Source organism: Eutrigla gurnardus, assembly GCF_963514095.1.
Source record: "Eutrigla gurnardus genome assembly, chromosome: 19".
In the NCBI taxonomy this organism is placed as follows: Eukaryota; Metazoa; Chordata; class Actinopteri; order Perciformes; family Triglidae; genus Eutrigla; species Eutrigla gurnardus.
In genome coordinates this window covers 8,692,188-8,715,927 of record NC_139930.1, presented here as the reverse complement: position 1 = coordinate 8,715,927, position 23,740 = coordinate 8,692,188, and the positions used below count along the sequence as shown (strand labels likewise).

At 42.5% G+C, this 23,740-nt stretch overlaps 2 protein-coding genes and 1 long non-coding RNA gene across 3 annotated transcripts; all 3 read right to left on the bottom strand.

The window, feature by feature from the left end:
• Positions 1–660: 660 nt before the first annotated feature.
• LOC311029691 lies at positions 661–3,169 on the bottom strand. Its single transcript, XR_014598904.1, has 3 exons — positions 2,757–3,169; positions 1,943–2,163; positions 661–947 (listed from the first exon to the last, which is right to left on the bottom strand). It is a non-coding gene; the product is annotated as an uncharacterized lncRNA (long non-coding RNA).
• Positions 3,170–3,737: 568 nt separating this feature from the next.
• Positions 3,738–19,383, bottom strand: mamdc4 (MAM domain containing 4). Its single transcript, XM_084035370.1, has 29 exons — positions 19,253–19,383; positions 17,541–17,630; positions 16,950–17,114; positions 16,554–16,679; positions 16,072–16,308; positions 15,859–15,984; positions 15,471–15,626; positions 15,241–15,344; positions 14,970–15,125; positions 14,480–14,570; positions 14,278–14,391; positions 12,097–12,189; positions 11,869–12,006; positions 11,632–11,771; positions 10,720–10,828; positions 10,529–10,633; positions 9,713–9,847; positions 9,216–9,343; positions 8,886–9,102; positions 8,642–8,779; positions 8,437–8,564; positions 8,237–8,327; positions 7,643–7,792; positions 7,383–7,508; positions 7,164–7,288; positions 6,926–7,031; positions 6,435–6,634; positions 5,250–5,306; positions 3,738–4,842 (listed from the first exon to the last, which is right to left on the bottom strand). Exons 1-29 carry the CDS (start codon positions 19,302–19,304, stop codon positions 4,807–4,809), a joined length of 3,639 nt encoding a protein of 1,212 aa, XP_083891496.1. The 5' UTR covers positions 19,305–19,383; the 3' UTR covers positions 3,738–4,806.
• Positions 19,384–20,758: 1,375 nt separating this feature from the next.
• phpt1 (phosphohistidine phosphatase 1) lies at positions 20,759–22,610 on the bottom strand. Its single transcript, XM_084035251.1, has 3 exons — positions 22,244–22,610; positions 21,596–21,723; positions 20,759–21,387 (listed from the first exon to the last, which is right to left on the bottom strand). The coding sequence occupies exons 1-3, from the start codon at positions 22,407–22,409 to the stop codon at positions 21,295–21,297; spliced, it is 387 nt and encodes a 128-aa protein (XP_083891377.1). The 5' UTR covers positions 22,410–22,610; the 3' UTR covers positions 20,759–21,294.
• Positions 22,611–23,740: the final 1,130 nt, after the last annotated feature.

The window sequence follows — 23,740 nt, the reverse complement described above, 5'->3', positions numbered from 1 at the left end:
GAGATTACGCGCGAGGTTTTGACTGGTCCGGATGTGCATTGTATAATATGTAATGAGGCGCGCGTTGATTCGCCGCAGGAAGGACAGAGCCGGGGGGGCTTGCCTGCATGCAGACTCCAAAACATAATGGCGGCGCTTCGGCGATTTCAGGTAGCGGACGGGGCGGGGTTGGGTGGTGAAAGAGGGGTGGGCTTATGCAAGTAGCCGCCACGGTGACGTCACCGAAGGCGCAGAATCAAAATCTCGTGCTTTAGGAATGCACACCCTTGTGTGCTATTCCTGTTCGGAAAAAGAGCAGAAGCGAAAAAACGGCGCCACTTTCAAACTCCAGCCTTTCAGGCAAGTTTCAACTGAGGTCAAACACAGATATGCATGTTTTAACAAGAGAAATTGCGATTTCCGGGTGATGACTCCTTTAAAGCATTCTAATACATACTTGAAAAAAATATATTTTTTATTTTTTATTTAACCTTCATTTAACCAGGAAAAGACTCATTGAGATTAAAAATCTCTTTTACAAGAGTGTCCTGGCCAAGACAAGCAGCAGCATTATCATTCATACACACAACTAAAACACAAACATTAAAGACACAAAAACAAAACAGCAACATTTGAAGGTCAGCTACAGTAATAAAAAGCCTCAGGCAATATTGTTGTATGTTGTCAACACAGGCAAAACATTTACACGAGCCTCCAGCCTATTCTGTCCTCTATATATATTTAAACAAACAAACAGAAAGAACAAGTCAAAGGAATCGTTGCACAGGTATAGCTGAGGCAGACATAAAGTCCCATGAGTAATAGTAATGAACACCCACCTGTGTCAGCGAGGACATCTGCTGATAGTGTCCGACTGCTGTTTGCTGAGCTGAGAGTCTTGCAGCTCAGTGAACACAATTAGAGCCTAGAAGCTGCTCATATGTTCAGTTTCCATCAAGTTAGCTGTCCTGAGATCAGGCAGGAGGGCAGAAATTTAACAACTCCTACAGAAACAGGACCGGTCACATGGGATGCTGTGATGGTTTCTACATGGTAACCACACAATTTGCGAAAATCTCTTGACTACACAAATTTAATTTCTGTGGCGAAGTGTGGCCGGATTAAAAATTGGGGAAACACATTAACACGCCTCAGAAATAGGTCTTAGTTTTTGCGGGGAGCTGCGCTTCACTACCAGGCAGTGGTGGCATCGACCTCGAAAGTTGATGCATTGACCTAGAATGATTAAAGTTTGTCATTAAGAGTTAAGGTTAGGCTTTGACCTTGATTTTGGCATTCACCCTGATTGGTTAACGGATAAGGCGAGGCATTGACCTTGAATATTTAATGTTACTATATGTTGTCTGGCATCGAGCCTCGCAAAAGTTTTTGTTTTCACAAATTGAGGGTTTCCATGGACACAATGTGATGAGTTCATGTTATCGATGTCGGTTTTGTAGTCAAAAGAATTGCAGTTTAAGCTGATAAAGGCCTTTATGAGCTCAGGGCATGAACACAAAGCTCTGTTTCTCTTTGATCAATATTTGGTTAGGTGTGTTTCTGAAGATTACTGTAACTTGTAAAAGTTCATATTAGCTGATCATAATAACAGATCAACAAAGGGAATCCCAACGCCAGGCAGTTTATTATAACGCTGAACATTTCTGAAGATGAATAACCTGCACCCTCAGCTCCCTCCCTTTCAATGACTTGCAATACAGTAATTGGCCTAAATACCTTCCCATCATGACTAAATATGTTATTTGATGAACAATGAACCTGATGCACGACATTCCTTTGCTTCATTGCCTTCCAAAAACATTCACACCGGATAAAAGGTGTGGCCGCTCAGCCCTTTTGGTTTTGTCTGTAGAAGTGTTGATCTCACGAAGAGAATTTGAGCCTCAATGCAAAAATGAAAAAAAGGTTTAACCACATGCTGAATTCAGCTCCCAAAACTCACTTTGGAGAGTTTGAAAATGCAGCAGAGCACCTTCTTCTGTTGCTTGGCCAGGCTCGCTGCCATACAATTTGTTTTGCAACAACAGGTGTCCTTGTGTTTGGTTTCTGTCTTTTTTTTAGGCTTTTCTCACAATGCGTCCGCTCTTCCTCAGGTCCCTCCCTCCTCTGTCGGCCCTGAGCGACTGGCTGCTCTTCCTCCAGGCTCCCTGACACACCTGGGTGCTGAAGCAAACCATCAACATTGCACAGTCAACAGTCTACAGGGAAACACAAGATCTTTTACAGCTCCCCTGAGGCCATTTCCTTTAAGGGGAAATCAACGAACATGTGGAACATACATGTCCAGCTGGTTCCCATTTCTGTGAAGTCTGTATTTATTTCAGGACTTTTGTTCCAGCAGAATGAAATCTAAATAGTAAACAATAACATTTTACACAATAGACAATGTGCTTCTGTGTCGCAACAAGTGCAGCAAGTGGAACTTTCTCAGGGGTTTCTCAGGTTTGACATGATCACGTGACTGTGCTAATTATGTATGATCACGCTGAGCAAGTGCCATTAACTGAAGGAGGACATGAGGTATGTTCGAAAGCGCTGAGTTTCCATTATTATATTACAGCTATGAATTTGTGGTAGCCTACACTAATACAACGTTTAACACTGATGCGTTGGAGAAATGTGCTTTGTTGTATCCGTTATATATTTGTGGTCATCAGCAAAGAAGGCTAACAAAACGGTTTTTGCTTTTTCATATGTGGCGACAGCAACCCCATCAATATCAATTAATGCGCGCACGCGCACACACATGCACACACCTTGAGCGCAGCAGAGGTCCAGCGGCTCGACTGCGGGGCTTGGCACTCTGTCTCCGGTACTGCAACCAGCCGCAGACCAGCTCGTGCGCGATCATCACGTACAGCAGGAAGATGAGCACGGCGGGATCCATTCAGTCGCGCGCGCGCCCGCGCGGCTGGACGGGGACCGCTCGGTGCAAATAAAACGGTCCAGATGAGAACAAACAGCACCCGGCTGGACTGGCAGTCTCGTGCACGACAAAGAACGATCGAAGATCGATGATGATGAAGACGATAATGATGATGATGAGGTGGTCCTCGTGGTCAAGTTGTTCCGTGTCCACTCCAACTTTAAGCACTCAAGTCGCGAGACACGTACGGCTGCTGCGGTGGGCGCTCTCCGCCCATGTCAACGCGCCATCGTCCAGAATCATCAGTTCATCCGGGAGAAAAGGCTGTTTTTTTAGACGAGAGTCACGGTGACAACAGCAGATCAGGGACATCGGAGGATGTTGCCGTAGAGACGCGACCGTTGCTAGGGACGTGATGTCGTCATCCCCTCTTCCCAAAGATGAACGAGGCATTTGACCATAGCGAACCTACCAATCAAGAGCACACATGATGGTGTCCTCGCGCATTATTGCTATACCGTTCATCGTCTGACGCTGCATGCGACCACTGGTTCTTTGCATTTACCAATGTATTGCAAATGTAGAATGTATGTTTAAAATACGTAATGGATAAAATATATTATAATTTATACCGACACAAAGTTTTAGAATGAAGCAGAAAAGCAAACAATCTTTAAATATTAAAGGACTCAATCAGAAAATGATTGATGTAGCCTAAATAATTGTTTAATCAGTTAAAGGGTAGTCAGTTAGCAAAATGCTCATTTGTTGTAGATCAACATTGAAAAACACAATTTCTGCAATTACTTTAACAAAGATTAGGATTGAGTAATCATCAGGTCACCGTTTTCACTTAAATGTTTTGATTTTTTTTAGCTCATGGTGCAGTTTTTAATTCCCCAAAAGACCAGATTACTTTCAAAGTCACACAGACAGTGTTTTATTGCTCAACATAATCAATGTATCAATCAATTTACATCTTGTTTCAAAGCAGAAAGTTGTCGGTATAATATGCCATACAGGCTTTTTCCAAACATTACACCGACTTTCTCTACAACCCTTTAAAATACTTCAAGGTTTAACCAGTCAGTTTAAAGTTGTCCTTTTCTTCCTACTTTCTTTGTACAGGGACTCAACTTTCTATTCAATTGGATGCTTTTGAGAGAGATAAGCCCTTTTACAGAGGTATTCTAACTTCAAGTCAAGCTCTTCTCCCGAAATTCAACTTGATAGTGTCTTTCACTCTTTGTCTTTCTAGCTCCATGCCCGCAGTTCATGCTTCCTTAAAGATCCAACATGGATCCTAAATCTCCATGCAAACATCTCTGCCATTCACGGATAACGCCCAGTCTCCATTCAAAGAAAGTTAAAGGTTGAGTAGGTGATTCTATTCAGAAACACTTTCTGTTATATTACTTGAACTCCTCGTAACATACCGATAACAATGAATACATTAAAATGCTGTGACATAAAACATTTTTTAAAATGTCATCTGTGGCAGAACTTCCTGATTGGCACTCTGCCGATCTCAAGCACTCGTTGGCGTGTTCTAGGGGAGAACAGAGGTCTGAACAAAGGGGGCGGGACTTTTCTGGTTCGACGATGCGTTCAAAGTCAACGTCTCTGTGTTTTTTTCAGAAAAGCCTACTCTGCCTTTAAAATAATTTCCATCCACGATACCTGAGACATTCACCTCCTGATTCCCATCTGTCCGTAACCCTCGAGGGCTCCATCAGATCTGAGGCAGTTGCATCGATTCGGCCTTCATCAGTGTTTCAGTATGTGGGTTGTGCCAGTGTTGTGTGTGTGTGTGTGTGTGTGTGTGTGTGTGTGTGTGTGTGTGTATGTCATGTAAGGGCGACACAAGCAGTTCTCCTGCTGTGATATCGCCTCATTTTCACAAGGCCAGCTTTAGGTGGCAAGAGCAGCGTTCTCGTGCCTCACGCCACCTCCACCTCTCCGGTGGCAGCGGAGTACTGCAGAAACACAAGAAGAAGAACCTGACAGTGAGCTCAACAACAACCTGGCCTGACGCTAAATTTAAATGCGTTAGTAAAATAAAATGTTTTATTCTACTGCAACAGATTTGATGGATAAAATAATGGGCCTATTTTGGTTATCATATACTTCTTTGAAATCAAATCCCTGACATGTAAAGGGCTATTGATGTTCATCCCAACATCACATTAAAGACACTAATGTGCTTTTGACAGGTGACGACAGAAAGGACCCTAATGGGGGCCATCTTGCTTCATCTCATCATATGTTAATAAAACTTTAAACTATGTTTGGCTCCTTTTACAGAATACATGTGAGTAGAGGTTCATATATTGTCTCCCCACCAAATGAAATAAAACATCAGTCATAAAAACTGTACACTCACGGTGATGTTATTGAAGCCAGCTGTCATTGGATGGTTCGGGATCATCACGTGGTCTTGCTGAAATTAACATGATTAAATTTTAATGATATACAAAAAAAATGCTGCTTCTTGCATAAATAAATGTATTTATGCAATCTGGTCTCCATTCTGAAAGACATCATCTGACATCTTTGTTGTAGTTCTAATATCATTTAAATCAGTGTTTCCCAAACTTCTGGTGAAGGTCGTCTCCACCAGCTGCTGGACCGTGATCCACTGGTGAGCCACTTCACTCAAGGTGTAATCTAAATGATAATTCTTGACTATTTTTACTGACATTTCTACCCCACGTTGGATAAATCACATCTTTTGTTTTATGCAGATCTCATTGAAAAAAATATACACGTAAGAACAAATAAATACATTAATGCAGAGTTACTCTCACATTTTTATATTTAATTAATATATTCGTTGACCCCAAAAAAATCTCCTTTGATCCACTAGTGAGTCCTGACCCATCCAGTGTTTGGGAATGACTGATGAAAATGACACCTCATCAAAAGTGGCTGAAAGTCATTAGCTGTGTCCCAAATCAGCGGCTGCATCCTCTGAAAGACGTGGCCTTCCTGAGCTACGTCGGCCGGGTCCTTTAAAGACCACAAAGGCCGAACCAAGAGGTCTCTGAAATGGTTCTGGTCTACAGACGGATTACCTGTTTGTGTCTGTTCACGCCCCCACCCTTTGCTGTTCCCATCGCCTAGCAACCAGCTGTGACAGGAAAGAGCATAGTAGATGATATATTTCAGGTGCCCAATAAATCTAGGGATATTTTGGGCCGTGAAGAATTCATCAGTTGGATCCTCCGGGAAAAGAAGTCTGCATTTGAAGGAGTCTTCCATAAAGTACACCCTACTTGCAGCCTCTGAAGGATGCGGCCGCTGGATTGAGACACAGCTATAGATTTATTGACATTGTGACAACCTCTGCTCATTGATCCAGTTGATCTTCTAGCCTATCGTAGCATACTCACTTAACTCCTAATGCTCCACAGTTAACGCCCGTTCTAGATGACTAAGAGTTTTGCAAACTGTGCTGCAGACAGTGTCTAGAGAAACATGTCCTGGTGCAATATTCAGAATGACCCTTTAATACTCATGGCACACATTTGACTGGATGGTAGTTGGTTTGAATGTCAGTTCAACTCACTGTGAGGTCCGAATCATACGCTTCATTCTCGAAACCATCAACGGCTGAGGAAGACGGTGGTGGTGGAGATGGACCGGTCATAGCCTTGACCCTCTGCTGGGTTCGCAGGTAGTAAACCAGCAGGGCGATCAATGTGCCGATCAGCAGCAGCACCACGATGATGGAGGCTGCGATCCCTCCGCTGTTGTCTTTCTTTGGGGCTACAGGGGAGGTGGAAGATATTGCTTAGCCTGCTGTTCAACTAACAGGAATCCAGTCCATTTTTTACATTTTATGTGTATTGTGTTCATTTGTGAGCGGTAGAGGTGCTGGAAGACTGCTTCCCACCACTTCCAGTCTTATGCTAAGCTAGGCTAACCAGCGTGTTCACCAAAATGTCCAACTATTACTTAAAAAAGTCCTGATATTTTTCTCAGAAAATCAGTCAAAACAGAAAAATAACGTGTACATATTATTGGGACTGGAAAAAACATGCAAAATCACCGGCTTACCCGTCAGTTCATCCGTTACTTCGTTAGCACAGTTGACTCCGACGGTGTACTCGATGTCATCCAGAGCGACGAAGCCTGTCGTCCCTTTGATTCCTTCAAACACAATCTGGGAACGACAGTTATAACTTAGCTCTGTGCAGAGTTTCATGTGATATTATACTGTGGAATAAGCTTTGCTATATAGGGTTAAAGCACTAGATGAGGTATAGACACGTTTTTTCTGTAAAGTGAGTCTGACCTGGTATTCCTCAGTCGATTCGATGTCGACATCAAATCTGTTCCACGGTCCTCCATGATCACTCACCACCAGCAGCTGGTGGAGACGACCTTCAGACAGCCTCCACACCTTCAGCTGGCTGTCCGCTGCACATGAAAACAAAAAATCAGTTTGTGTGAGCGGAAGAAACGCGTAACGCGACGGCATCTGACTGATTTTTACAACCACACTGATGCTGACATGAGAATGGCTTGATGATCCAGAATTTCAGGCAGGTGCCCTTGGTGGGGGGCAGGTGAGGACTCAGCAACTGAGCGTTTAGATAGGCCGCCGTCCGATTGCTGCTTGGAAAGAACAGGAAGTGACCTGGTGGGAAGGAAAGGGAAGGTATTTTACACCTCAGTGCATGATGTCGGATGAACAAACACACAAATGAAACGCCTGATCATATGCAGCTTTTTGTCATGGTTTTGGCCCCTGTTGGTTTCCCTCAGGTTTACCTTTCTCTGTGCCCAGACTGTGGTCTTCAGTCGGGATGGAGTAATGTGTCTCCGCCTCCTGACTCGTCAGCTCCCAGTCCAGTTTGTCCAGTTTGTCATTCTGAGTGTTGCTCCAGCTACACATCCCTCTCTCCAGACTGCACTTAGAACCTGAGATATTAAAACAGAAAATCGGCTCCTTTAAAGATCCCAGACGCTGCAGTGTGACCAGTTTAAACCCAACTTCAACTCCCAGACGAATAAAAACAAGAATGAGCACTCACAGGCGCTTGCTTAAAATCGTACCATGTTGTAAGTGTACGTGTAAAAGTCTATTTTGTGTTCAGTTCTGCGTAAACATGACTGTGTTTTAAATAGTTTATATAAGTGTTAGTGAAGATGCATGTGTATGACTGGATAAATGAGACTTGTACTGCACATATAGACATATACTACTAGTCATGTGAGTTTTGAAATGTTTTGACAGTTTTTTTGTTAAACGTGGCGTTTATTTACTTAAATTCATTTTTTTTATTCTTATGCCACTGTTTTCTTCTAGAATTTAAGGTACCACAAGGCGAGTCATTGATGTACAACTTTTGCTAATGCTGATACCTGTATCTTCACACGGATGAGCTGAAATGAAGATGTCATCAATCGCAATGTGCGTGTCTTTGCCTCCGGCTCCCACAGCCTCAAACTCCAGCTGCAGGGCAGAACGTTTAACACGTTCCTTTACTTTGTACGCGGCAATTATAGTGTTATTATTAAGTCAACAATTGTTCCAGCGGCCCTCTGCAGCCTCCACACTGTACCTGCCAGTCCACAAGGGTACTCAAGATGTTGCCGTTGCCATGACGCCAGACATCTCCCTGGTTCAGACTGTCAGAGAAGATCTTCACCCTTTCTCCTTTCACCGGCTTCATATACAATGTCAGAGAACCTGCAGAGTACACACGGTTACATTGTGTGAATTCTTGTTGTTGTTGTTGTGTGTTTCAGTGTGTGATTGTGTCTCACCAGGATTCACTCCTCCCGTGTGATACCAGAAATTAACACACTCCGTTTTGGCGATTCCTTGGCGGAGAGGGGAGTTGAGGACCGCGGCACCACCAGAGGGAAGGATGGTTGCTCCGGTGTTAACCATCATGTAGAAACCTGTGCAACCAACCAGAGAGAGGAACATCAGCTCCTCTCACTTTTCTGCACGTATAATAATAATAATATGATTCTGATTTAATGAGATTCTCCGATTCTTTCTCACCCAGTTCAGTCTCCAGAGTGTGGTCAGTCTTGGGTCCGGTTGCCGTGGCGATGCGTCCACTGTGGTGGAGCCAGTGAACTATACCTGAGCTCTTGTATCCGCACAGCTGGCCTTCAAAGGAACACAACCGCGGTATGGTGCACGGCTGGTCCACGAACGCCACGTCATCGATGGCCACGCGGCCGTCGAAACCCGAACGGACGGCTTCAAACAGCAGCTGGAGGTCAGAGGTCGGAAAGGATGGGTTGGATAGGAAAGATGATGCTGAAATATTCATCAGTTTTTGACTGCTAAGTGGATGCCTAAGGCTCTGTGACATTGCAGCCGTACCTGGAAGTTTATGAGCTGGTGTGGTACTGGGCACTGAGCCTCGTGCCACATGTTGCCATGAGCTGCACTGCGGGTCCAGAGGACGGTCTCAAAACCGTTTTTATCTAACAGCTTCACGTTCAGAGCACCTGGACAGAAGGATGGGGGATTTTCTGATTATGTCTAAGTTATCTATTAGATAAGTAGGTAATACTTCTTCTATAGACGACTCAATTATTAAAGGGAAGAGTCACCACTTTTTATGTGGGGTACTCAATCGGTGAAGAGAACAAGGTAGCTCTGTTTTTGAGTGGCGTCCAGAGCACAGTGCTTCCAGGCGACCCGGAGGCAGATACTTCCTGTGTCTCTACAGCGAGCACTGAAGGATTTATGGCTTCAGACGACAACATTTACCAACGACACTGATAGGACAACAAAGGCAGTAAATGTTCCTTTTAACTTCAGCTCCATTATCATCCTGTCACGCTGAGCTGCATCCCATTCTGTCATCTCCTCACCTGCGTCCGGCCCGTAGAGTTTGTAGAAGAAGGACAGGCAGTGATCTGTAGGACCTGGTAACTGTGTGAATGAAACCAAGCGTCCGAACGCACCGCGCAGAGAGGGACTCCACATGTCCACGACGAGACTTCGGCCTGCAACAGAGAGACGGGATTATATACAGTATATGCTAATGGTTTAATATAAAGAGTATTTTTTTTAATACAATTTAGATCATTACCAGTCATATTTATTAAAATCTAAAATCTCTTCTTATAAGTGAGATAACATTATTTTGGGTGTTGTTTATTAGTATTGTTATTTACAAAATATTGTACTTGTGTTATTTGCTTTTAAATGTTTAAATGTAATAAATACTAATCGAATACATTATCTGTGGTTTAGGTTTGTTTACAATTCTGTTTTCCCTTTAAAATGAGTGATAGAAATGAATCAGAATAGGTTGCTTTTAATAGCTAAAGTGACTTAGTATGTGGCTCATTAATTGCATAACTCTTAATCAGTATATTATAAGACAATACAGCATAGCTTCCAAATACTGTGTGTGTATATACAGTATGTAGTTTATGAGCAATGCAATCATATTCTTTTATGGATAATGCTTTTTACACGTGACAGTAATGTTATTCTTAAAGCACCAAACCATGTTTACTCAGGATCCTCATACACAATCCTACATCCAACACGCTGAACATGTGATGTTTTCTACCAGTGAGGGGAAAAACAAAGATGGATGCAAACTGTCTGAACTACTTCCTACTAAACAAATACACTCTACGTCCGGGTTTCATTTTGGGGGTTTTAAATGAGCTTACCGATCCCGATGGTGTGGTCCATCCCATCCATCGCCGCCCAGTCAAAGTTGTCACTGTTGTCCTGATACCATCCACACAGTCCATCCTCAAAGTTACATGACAATCCTGGCCACAAAAAATAAAATAAATAAATAAAAAACTATCAAAGTGTGCAGCATCATGTGTGTATAGTGTCAATAGTTGTGAGTTACCTGTTGGAGAAGATGGGAAATAACCAGCGTGACAGCTGACAAAGTGAACGTTTTTCACTTTAATCTGGGCGAACGGAAAAAGTTTCACCGCACGAGCCTCAAAGGCCAGCTGGTAAAGATCAAACAAGGAAAACAACTTGAAATTTACATTCAAGTCGATTTTTTTTAACCATTTCTACAAGATGAAACCCCTGTTGGTGTTTGACAGTGGGGTCTGCAGTAGGTTGTTGGGTGGCAGGAGGTTGGGCCAGCCTGGCAATCTGGTAACGGAGGACACTGGTGATCTGGTGATCTGGTTTGCCATATAAGCAGGTTCTTATTCATTGTGTCCCTTTCTCTTTTCCTTGCAGACAGACGCCTGCCTCCCCGGGTGACGCGGCAGCCTTAAGCTTCAGTTCTTTTGGTTTTCTTTGATGCACCATACAACATCCACACACACCATATTTACCATGCATGCACATCCGACACGATCTCACCCCTCATGTTGTTGTATTTTCTGATATATCTTTACTATTGAGTTAAATAAACATGTTTTTGTTATTCCTTTGAAACAGTGTGTGTCTTTTCTTTGTTAAGGCCTAGAGCTAGCTGTGACATAACCAACTAAAGACGGATTTTGCTTGCCTGCCATTTGTTTGCTTATTCTTTCTATAAACAAGTAAGGAGACTCGTTCTCACAACACATCTGTGACTCACCATCAAAGCAAAACTTTGAAACGTAAAAATGATGACCAGTTGCCATCATTTCCTGTCCTGCCAGGATGGAAGGTCAAGGCTTTGGGGATATAATCAAATGTCTTCAGCTCTAAATGTTTTCTCTTTAAAGCTCGACCTCCATTTATTTTTTGATTCGTGTCTGTTAGTCAAATTGCTTTTCACCATGTCAGCCTTGAGAAAAAGAAAACATCTGACCTGAAAGCGAGCTTTTCTCGTTCCAATAGGCAGGTCCACGTGTTGCCACGCCACCTCCCCGGCTCCTGTCTTCCCACTGAACTCCCACAGCTTCTGCGTCATTCCCAGAAAGCTGTCAATCACCCTGACGGACAGCTCACCTGCAGCAGAGACAAGTGAACAGAGCCTTGTTAGAAGAGCCGAGTCAGTGTGCCGAGGTAAGAAGTGACACGTGGGATAGCACGTTCATTTCGCTACCGATGTGATCTTGATCCCCGGTTAGTGCAAAGTCAAAGCTCAGGGTGCAGGCAGGGCCGGAGGGGCCCAGGAGGGGGGTTCGTGTCTGGGCCTCGGTCAGCTGCTGGCCTGGGGCCTCGGCTACATACAGGAACTCCTCTAAGAAATATGAAAGAAACATGTAATGGTTTGGTGATTTTATTCACTTATACCAACATCAGTACAATGAGTTGAGTGTTGTTAGTTTACCTTTGGATGTGAAGTTTTTATGAAGGGCCCAACCTTGACTCCCAATGCTGGCGTCAGTCCAGCCTGAGCTGCCTTCTGTGTAAGAGAAATCCCCTGCAGAAAGGATTCAAGAGGAAATAATCTCACAGAGCCCAGTGCAGCAGACAGGGGTCATATAAAGGTCAAGCCTAGGTATATTCATGAGATAATAAGAGGAACAACAGACAGTCAAACTCCCTGCTTGGATTCATTTTAATTGCAGTTATTACAGCTTTTCATAAATTGCCAAGACACAAAAAAAAAAACTCATGTAGCTGTTTCTATTGAGCAGGTTTGGTGAACCAAGCACATTGTCTGCTTCACACCAAGTTGAAATTTTACTTGTAACTTACATTTGATTATCTATATTATCGATCAAAACCAAGAGCCTGCATTTGCTGTTTGCTAAACACACTCAGTTATGAATAACTGACTGTGTTGCAGCCATAATGCGCCTGTGAAAACATCTGTAACCGATTATATCACTTAGAAATCAGAGGTTGCACTATAATTAGGATTCAGGTTTGCTCTATGTGCACAACAATGGAGAGAGAGAGAGTTAGAAGACTGTGATTGCAAACTATAATTGTTCATCTATGTTCAGGTCATCTTCAGCTGAAGTGATTGTGCCTGCTATTAGAATAGTATACCGTTATGAGTATACGTGTACTGAGAACAAACAAAAGTGTTGGTATCATCTTTATATATAAGAGCATGATACAAATGAAAACGCCAGATAATAGCATTTTATATTTAGCACATCAGTGTGCAGTTGGCATGTGGAAAGTGCTATTTGTGTTCGTGTGTAAAGTCGTGAAGCAAAAATATCATCTGTGAATGTAATTGAATGTTATACAGTTTTGAATGAAGCAGGGGCTTTTGCAAGGTATTTTGCATTTTGTGTGTAGCGTTTGGACAAAGACGATCCTTGGATTCAGAAAGTGTTGCATTTGAGCATTTTCACATCTGCTATGGCAGGAACAGCTGTTTGTAACAAAAGAAAAGCATTTTCTGATCCGCCACCTCTTTGGTTAAGGGTCATTCCATGTCAACTCAGCCACCCATGTACATGACACCTCTCAGATTTTGCTGAAAAGCGGTGAAAATGTGCCTTATGTTACCAAACAAAGGAATCTGAAGTTTCAGGTCAATATCTCAAACGCTTTGCCCGTGGCGTCCATTTGAATCTCAAGTGCCGCACCCCTTTTTGACACATTGGAATTTTGCATTTTTGGAGGCCCATAACTTCTGTTCTAATAGTGATAGAAGGCTGAAATTGGTCTGTTAGTTCATTGTAGTTTTTACTACACAATTCTGAAGGCAGAATCAACATTCCTTACTGTTTGGGTGAGAGGTGGGTCAAAAAATTTTAACGGCATGTGTGATTTTTCACTTTTTGGGTGTCCCTAGCACCACGATTAATGATCATATTTATTCTTAACAGTATTATTTGTTATATTTGGGAACTTTGCTCTTGCCAAAATTAATTTGAAGGGTATGGTACCACTGGTGGCGGTTTTATGAGGGTCCAAATACCCTTTCGGGCAGGGGTGACTCTTTTGGAACCCCATATTTGGACCCCCAAATTACCATCCTTTTGAAGTTGTTTTTCTGCCTTTTGAATTATAAATCCTGACAGCCATACACATGTGTCGACTCTGCAAAGGTTTTATTTCATTAAAAGAAAGAATAAATATGTATCTTTATCTGGTATAAATCCCATTAGGATCATCAAGTGCCCACATGGTCATTTGGGGGTCCAAATATGGGGTCCCAAAAGAGTCACCTCTGCCCGAAAGGGTTTTTGGACCCTCATAAAACCCCCACCAGTGGTACCATACCCTTCAAATTTAGCCGATATTGGCTGTTCACATGGAATGACCCTTAAGTTAAAACCAAACAACTAATAGTGAAGATGTCGTGGTGTGGAAGTGTTGCTCCTGCTTGGATTTTTTAAAACCTTCAAAAAGAAGTCGACTTTTTTAGTTCCCCAAAAGTCAACATTTTACAGATTTTCACCTGACCACAGCATTTTGTAATTCGTTGAGTTGGGGGGCCCCCTGGTGGCTGAGGCCCTAAGCAGCGTCCCTGTCTAACCTTCAGCCTCAGCAGTCCTGTTGATAAATGTAAAACTGAGTGAAGAGAGCGGTTAGACTCACTCACCACATTTGGCTTCATCCTCTGCTCCTCCACAGTCATGATGGAAATCACACATCTTGTCTGGTTGGGTACACGGATGCTTAGGAGGTTTAGGGAAGTCTGCCCAGGTATGATTGGCTGTTGCAGAAGAGAATGTGAGATGCAGATTCATCACATCGCTATTTACTCTCATTGTTTTCAGAAAGAAGACTGTTAAAGGGATTACCAGATGAAACGCGGCATTCAGGAGACAACACAATGCTGTCGACAGCGATCCCCCCGTATGCAAAGTCCCGGAGTGCCGCCATTATTAAAATCTGTAATGACAGGACATTGAGTGGAAAGGGGGCAAATGTATGAAAGCAGTAGCAATTTCCTTCAGACCCAAAGAAAAGTTCTATTTGGTGAAAAGTATTGCTATTTTAAAACATATATGTAAAACATAAAGGCCCTAATTTATTAATTGATCAGGATTTATCATTCAAGGACTGAAGTCTTAATATCATGCTTTCGGTCCTCATCATGTTTTCTTAACTCGATTTTTGAATTTAGAACCAAATTACCATGAATACAATTTACAGACAAATCTGAATTTTTTTTAATTCATTCATGTTACCGTGGCTTTGTGGATCCTCAGTATCTCTATCTTAAAGATGTTATAGGCTATGGCTCGAATCAATATTATTACTGACTCCAAACTCAGGGGAAGTACTCACTTGGAAAGTTGAGTCTGTGACAATCTCCACCTCCGCCTTCACCCAAACATCACCCAGGGCGCCGCCCCTCTCCCACACCGGGTAGATCTTCCGGTCTGTCACCAGCACCGTCAGACCGCCAGACCTCGGTCCAAACTGGTGAGTGTACATCACCATCTACAGTCGGCAGACAAAGAAAATACAATTATTTAAACATCATTAAGAACAAATGTAACACTTTAAGGAGATTACTGTCAAAGTGAAGTAGGCGGGTACAATAAAAATGTCTCACCTTGCAAGGATGGGAACTATTGGTGGGTTCAAGGCGTGGACTTTGGAAAGCAGCCCAGTCATTTTTGAGTTCACCATCAGGGACAGTGACATATAGGAAGTGACCTGCAATGATAATAATGACAGCCTTTATTCACATACAATCATTTTATGTGTGTAGTTATGTTTAAAACAAACTTAAAACACCAATAAAAGTCCATGAGGATCCATGGATTCTTCGGAGGATGATACCTATTGCAGTGTTGCTGGAATGATCCCGGCCTGGTCCTTTCAGAGGATCCCCGACGGAGATGGTTTCCTGATTGGTCCGGACCCATGTCAGGGTGGACAGCGACCTCAGGTCCCAATCACAAAGGCCCTCTTCAAAGTCACAGCGCCGGTACCCTCCTGGTGACACATTAAACACACACACCTTACATCAGCTGGTGATCGCTGGATGCACATAGGCACGTGGGTAAAATGTACTGGGTTGAATGGAAAGTCCTGCACTGATATCACAGACTCTTATGTTTTGAACTTTGTCCGCTTGTACAGTGAGTCATCGGTGTTCGGACAAACTCCATATCTTCTGTACTGTGACGTCAGAGGGCCGCCTGCTGTCATTAAGACGATCTCTCACCACAGTTCTCCTCGTCAGTGCCGTCACCGCAGTCGTCGCTGCCGTCGCACAGCTGCTGGGGGCCCACGCAGCCCCCCCGCCTGCACGCCTTCATCTCTGCTGGACAATCCTTCCCAGGGATTGGTACTGATGAGAAAACGTCACAATCATCATGCTCCTCGTGCCTCCCACTGCAGTGGGACTCCACACGAACGGGACTTTAGAGAGACTCACATGGCAACGCGCAGTCCACAAACTCCAGCTGGTCCACCGCCACGTCTCCTACCCGCCCCTCGGAGCGCTGCGAGTGGAGACGGATGTTGAAGGTTGTGGGAATACGGCCCAGAAAGATGGTAGCCTCCCTCCAGCCGCGCACACTCGTGGCCTCGGGGCGCCACACTACGGCCTCCTGGCGGGTGTCCTGGCGATGGATGGATGCCCACAAGGGCGTGGCGCCCAGACCTGCATGACCTACATACAGTACAGGTGAAAACGTTATTAGTAGGACGGCAACAATAATAATGATTATTATTATATCTTCTAATAAGTCAAATTACGAGACATAAATTACAAACAGGGATAGATGGAAAACAAATACACACAACATACACACACATAGTAAACGTAGCAGAGAATGATCAAATTCATAACGCTGTTTGAAGATAAAGGAGAAGCGGGTTGAGCAGCTTGAATGTGTAGTGATGTAAGGTGTTTACCTGCGTCCCACAGGAAGTATCTGAGTCGAAGGCGACAGGTTTGTGAAGACTGTTTCATATCTGGGGAGATGAAAACCGCCGTGCTGACAGACTCTGTCTTCACTGCACTCACTCCCATAAACCACCCTGTGTGATGGGAAACGGAGGACAGAAACCTGGATTTAACAGAAATCTGTCTAAATTGTTGTTTTCATTCATTATTCGTTGATCAGAAGAGGAACACAATCATAACATTGTTCACTGTGCAACTTTCGTGCAACTCATTTCACTTGAGTTTTATCTGACGCTGGACACAATTCTATTCTACTGTAATAGAGAAACAGGATGAAATGCATTCCTGAATTGGACCAAAGAGCCCTTGACACACGTGGCATGTACAGCACGAGGATGATGTACCTGTAGCCGTCCCGGTGGTGTAGTCGGAGGACGGGCCGCTGTCGGGCAGCGTGTCCCCTCCTCTCTGCCGTCTCTCCCAGCTGTACACTGCTGCATTCAAGGACCGGTCGCTCCATCCGCACATTCCTGATTCCTCAAAGTCACACTGGAAACGTTTCCCGTAGCCTTGAGAGGTGCAGCACAAACAATGGTTCACTGCTGGACTGTATCACTAAAATACTACATGCACATCCAAAAAAAGGCCAAACTAATAACTGGATCATGTTCCGTTTCTGCATTATTCCATTTTCTTTCACAGACGGCAAGAATTAAGGCTTGATATGATGAAAAGCAATAAACTGAATTAGATTTCAAAAGATTTGATTTTTCATCTTGACAGATGTTTTTTATTTTTTCCTCCTTAGTTTTTACAATTTCCTTCAGATATCAGTATATTTTAAAACATGCGCAGTTATTATAATAAATTAAATGCCCATCGAGTGTTGGCCACAGTGCCGTCTTGTTAAGCAAGGATGAGTAAACATGAGTTACAATAAACAACAGAGAAATCAGTGTTGAGCAGGTTCTTTGTATCTGATTATCTAAACGTACCACAGTTTTGCTCATCCCTGCAGTCAGAACAGTCGCACACAAAGTCACATTTCCTCTCAGGAGCCTGACATACAGCCCAGCAGCCAGCCGCTGTGTAGAAAGAGTCACTATCAGACAACGATCAACACACAACAAATAAAGTCTTATTCTGAAGATTAATGCCTTTCATTGCGCTGTCAATACATAAATAAATAAAAGTTACATTCAAATGTACGGCATATTTAAATATTGCAGATATGACATTTTCATGCACATATCTCATTTGGTATCTTCACTCAAGGTCCACTTACTCGCATGTTCGGAAGCTTTCGCCCGTATCACACAGACTTTCTAATTTCCACTAATCCTGGTGCTTTTAGGACTCCTCCGTCCATGTTCTTGGATTGCTTTGAGCTCGAGGCTCGTCTCCCATTAGTCCACATTAAATCACAATGAAAAACAAACTGATGAAGACCAAGCGATAAGATGAAAAGCTCCAGAACAAGGAAGTAAATGGACCTTGAGTGGAGATTGACTTTGTCAAGTGTTGATTTCAAGGTTGAAACTCATTTCCTGCTTTGAATCTAAGCGCAAAAGTTTGCGTAAAGTCTGATAAACGCAGGTGTGCAAGATATTCCTCTCCCATAAATGGAATATCTAAATTATCAGTAAAGTACAAGTAATTGTATTTGAATACTGTACTAAAAAAATATCTCTTATCAGGACTGTCAAAGATTTATGGCTCAAATAATGCCGACAGGCTCAAAGGCCAGAGAAGCAGAGAAAATGCCTTCCGTCCATCCAAAGGTCTCTGATTAAGTCTCACGACAGCTTGATATCAGACATGATGGCGAGGAGGATCTTCCATCACCGACTGCACTTTTCATATGAGAAAATGTTCATTTATCAAACACAGAGCACTCAGAGCTATAGGACCACTTTTTACTGAATTCTCTTTAGACAATAATCAGGAAAATAACTTCTTCGGTGTCAAAATTGTTTCTTTCCGATGCGAAGCCAGAATGCTCAGGTACTTATCAGATACTGATTGTATTTATAAATATACATCCAAACTAAATATTTCCAAAATATTTTAATGACTGATTAACATTGTTATAGTTTTGATGATATATTCCTTTTTTTACTTTGTGATTGTTGATGTTTTACTTGGTTCTCTTTTCTTTTCTTTTAAAAACAGAAAAATACAGGGTTTACAGGTTGAGAGAAAATGTTTTAACTGGTTTGGTCCTTTAGTAAAGTAAAAATTAAATATGCCATATAATGTTAATGCATGTTGCAGGAACACATTATGTTCACAAAATGAATCACAACTGTCGGTTACTTTTTCTGTGATTCTCTAAACATAAACGTCTGATACTGTATATTAATGCATATCACTTATACCAACTGATATGTATTGAGTATAGATATATTGATTGAAACCACCCGAGAACATGAACTCAGTGTCCAAAACGGAAGCAGCATGAGAGTTTAACTACTCCAAGAAAAGAAAAACATGCTTTAAGTGGCGTGAGCATGAAGGTTCCTTCTCAAATTCGAGAACAGTAGCTTTCATGTTTAGCTCCAGAAAAAGACATTAAGTGGACTCTAAGGTTTTTTCAGTTATGTAATTCATACATCTCTATTATGCCACAAATACGTTTTTCCCGTCCACCAGCGTTATTTCTGCATGTAAACATGTTTGAATAGAGTCCGGCTGAATGTTTTCTTACCAAACTGCAGAGTCAACAGCAGCGTGAAGGCCGAGCTCCTCCAGTTCAACATCTTCTTCCCCCTCTCTTCCAGCTGATCGGTCTGGAGCTCTGAACGCTGGCCGACTGTGACCTCTTCTCCCTTTCTCAGAGATAACGCCCGGACTTTAAATTCTCCCAGCATGCAACTGCAACAAACCATCATAAAACAACTTCCCCACAGCACGTACATCCGCGCATTGCACAATAATTCAAGAAGCTTGGCAACAGACATGCAGAGCAATTCAGGTGCAAACAGCAGCGTGGTCAACATCACACTCCTTCCCCTTTATTTACCCTTTACTTAGTATAGCTCAGTGCTCTAGATGGTCTTATGGTGCTTTCTTGCCATGTTGGCAAATCTATTTTAACGCGTATTATTCCAGAGTTTAACCATATTTTGAACCATATTGCTAGTGGTTTACTATTTTTAATGTAAAAATTAAGCCTTTGGATTGGACAACCACCACTGACCAAATTGACAGTGTGCATCACCACAAAAGTCCTGTCCAGTGAGGTTTATCCAAGTTCAGTAACTTTACAGTGAACACAACTCAGCTAGGTTTTGGATTCACCAGCAACGAGCTTATGAGCAGCAATTTACAACATGTAAATAAAACAATTTAGGAGTTGTTGGTACAGAACTGATAGTTCCCAGCCTCCAGTCTTTGTGCTAAGCTAAGCTAAACTAAAATGGTTAAGGTTGTATAGTTTGCAGCCCTCCTGTTTTGATTCGATTTAATTTCTCTCAGTAGTTGTTTCCTGTTGCAGCAGTGACTTCAGCAAAAAATATCTTCTTTTAACTCACTGTAGGCTATTTGCACGGCACCAACCAGCTGAAAGACAAAGTTAGCCATTAGCTGGTGAAGGAAATGGACCATTTAGTAGATAAGGGGACAAACATTTCTTTCGGTGGCTAGCAGATTCTCAAAAAGCCTAAAACAAGAGGACATACTGGTCTTACATTGGCCAGCTACACAACTTTAAATTAATGTTCACATTGCTCAATGTCTGCTGGCAACTGTTAGCCAACACATAACCACATTAACTTTACAACGCAACACTGTCATTGTTGCATTTACAGCTTGTTGTGCCACAAACGGCAACCATGCATGTCCAATCCGTTGTCACTAATTACCATATGAATTATAGTGATTATTGACCACCCTCATTTAATCAGCTTATGCCTGAGTCCAACCGGACTTTAGTGCCAATTTTAAAGAAGTTCCCCCCAGGCATTCCTGAGAATGGTATAATAATAAAAGTGGGAGTTTAAAATACTTATATATACACAACATCATATCTAGTATCCTCTCATTGGCAACCAGTGTGCCATTTCAAAAATATAATCTATGAGGATCATCGAGTTCATTTTGTCTCATATACCAGTTTTAAATTAAGGGCACAACTACACGCGGCGGTTTACAGTCTTGTCGATGACGGGCAGGAACACAGCGGCTGTTGGCCAAAAGTAAGATAAGCAACGACATGGGTGTTTTTTTTGTTTTTTTTATGATTCTGCTCTGTAAAAGACGAAACACAGTATGCAAACAACTGAAAAGCAGATTTCAAGAAACATTGACGAAACATGATGCTATATTAGAAAAATCATTTAAGTTTACAATATATCTTAGCAATTGACTGTGTGACTCCAAAACAAGTCGGGGAGCAACTTCTATGTCATGACTAGTTGTTTATTCTCCAATTCCTGATGAGACTTCACACTACTGAAGATAACCATGCATTTGTTTTAGATCCAAGATGAGTAAACATGTGAAAGAGAACATTGTTTGCTATTTCTGTACTTACATTTTAACATAAAAATTAGCCCCAAAAGGCTTTTTTTCTAACCCGACTCGTTGCTTCATGTTAGTCAGTCCTGGTTTTTCAATGTGGTTTCATGAAGCTCCTCATCGGACTGTGTGGTTCTTAATGACGTGCCTCGCGTTCCAAGAGGGGTTACAGTTAAGTGCCATGTCAGTCGAGGACAAAGGGGAGCCAACCGCGGCTGATCTCAGTTCAGTTCAGTATCCTTCATTGTCCCAGGTCACCTCGTAGTCTGGATACTGAGCCTTCAGCTTCTCCGTAGTTACAGCGTGGTTCGCTCGCCCAAATCCCTGCAATGAAAAGTACAACACCGTTCCATTCTAGGTTAGAAATTTCACACTGAATTTATTGATGGCGTGAAAGGGGTCGCCATCATCAATTATTAGCAATTCTGAAACTATATGGAGCTTTCCTGCCTCTTTCAGCTCAGAGTTTTGACTTGACTTGGCACATTTACTTAGTACTGTCACTGTCTACGTAATAACAGAAGTCTCTCACGATGGAGTATCCGTAGACGTGAAACTTCTTGGCCTGGGCATTGTGTTCGATCCGCCCTCCTCCGATACACTCACAGTCCAGGTGGCCGCCCTTTTCCAGCTCCTCAGAAACCTTGTCGTATATATCAGCTGCAAGAGAAAGCACATGAGGGTGAGGAATGCACAAACACTAAGGATGCACTAGGTTTAATTAAACAAGCTGCATGTCTCACTGTGGGGAAGCGACTGAGTGAATTAAAAAGCTGTCTAGCTCTTCATCATGGTAGAGAAGTGAAAAATAGAGCCTGATTTAAAAATAAGAAACACCCAGGATACATAAAAACATTATAAAAATAAAAAATATATATTTATCCTGTATTTATGCAGGGAGACATTATGATTCATGATCATGTTTTTCCACAAATAAAATGTCTTTATGTGATGAAATAATAATATTTGTTTCTCAACTAAATGTAAAGTAAACCCAGTGTGTTCAAGTGCTATATTTCGATGATTATCGGGATAATATCGCGATTATTTTGGCCAACATAATCGTGAGCAGACTCTGTCACATCGTCCCATAACGCCTGGCTCCATGTGGACTCGAACAGCGTACAGGTGGACCCCAGCTAGCCGTTAGCCCCGGTCAGTTGTGGCTCCCCAGACTCACCGTGGTACTCCGCCCAGCCGTAGCCCCGGACTATATCTATCTCAGAGTCGTCTCCCTCCTCTCTGCTGTGCACTCGGATCAGGACGTACTTGAAGACCCCCGACGGGTCCACGTCCACTCGCGGTATGTTGGCCATCAGAGCCGCAGCCTTCGTCTGAGAGCACATCTCCGCGTTGCTCAGCGACCACACGAGCAGACACGCGAACAGACGAGATACCGGACCTTGCTTAACAACCTCCGTGTCTGCGGAGAGCCGAACAGATCTGAGGACGGGTTCTGTTTTCTCCTTTCAGACGTCAATATGGACTCATTACTGCTGAAAACTGAAACGCACGTTTGTTTCCGCCTTACAACAACAACAACACCAGACATTTCCGGTCATGTTTCCGGCCGACAAAATAAAAGTGATTCTTCTTCTCTGTGTGTTAAAGGCAGCTTACATCCTTAATGTTGCACTACTGCCATCTTCTGGAGGTAGGCAACAATTACAGTGTTCAAGATGTCCAGTATTGTTACTCCTTCTGTTCCGTTTTGCCTTTGTATATTACATAGATGTATTTCAGTTTCACTATCACCCAGGTCATACTGGTTGTGCATATTGTTGAGAATGAAGGTCTTGGTATCAGTAAATTGAAATCCCCACAACCTTCTTTCAGGGGATCCCCAACATCCAATAATATATCTTGACTTTGTTTCCCCAATGGATGATGAAGTTTATTATAACTATAATATATATCAACTTTATTACAGGCTCTAGACCCCATAGACAACAACAGATACATAAACACATACAAACATAGGCTACTCTTATTCATGAGTGTCTTAAAAGGCACCCATACCAATGTGTCCACAGATATGATTGATATCTGACCGAGCTGCACCTAGGGCTTGTGAGCATCATTATAATACATAGTCATATATAGTACCTGTGTCAGTCTATACTTAAGAAAGAAACATGCAGATTTGTTAAATTGTAGTAGGTCCCGTCTAGTCCTGCACTTATTCATTTAATCATATCATGACATGTGCCATAATATAATAAAACAGCAAATTTACAAGTCACATTTCAAATTAAGTAGCATAATGAGCGTTTCTGGCATTAAAGTTGGGGATGTGCTGCCTTTGTTTTGTGGATGGCCATAAAAGAGTGTGCAGGAACCTCACATTATCAGCAACAAAGAGTTCTGGGGGCAAATTCATATGAAATATTTGATTACCAAAAATGACTTACTGCTTGAGACAAATGGGAGAATTACAGCGGTCAATGACAAAATGTCTGCACAGTTCCACACATTCATGGCGAAAAATGTGATGAAAGACAGCAATTATTACTCAGACGCATTTATTTAGAACTAAAGTAAGATTTGAATCCCTATTCATATTCACTTCTAATACATGCATTCAGCATAATGGCTATTGCAGAAGTAGCCAGAGGTGGGAAGAAGTCATTGTCCTAACACTAAGTAAGTCTCAAGTCTTAACAATGAAGTCCCGAGT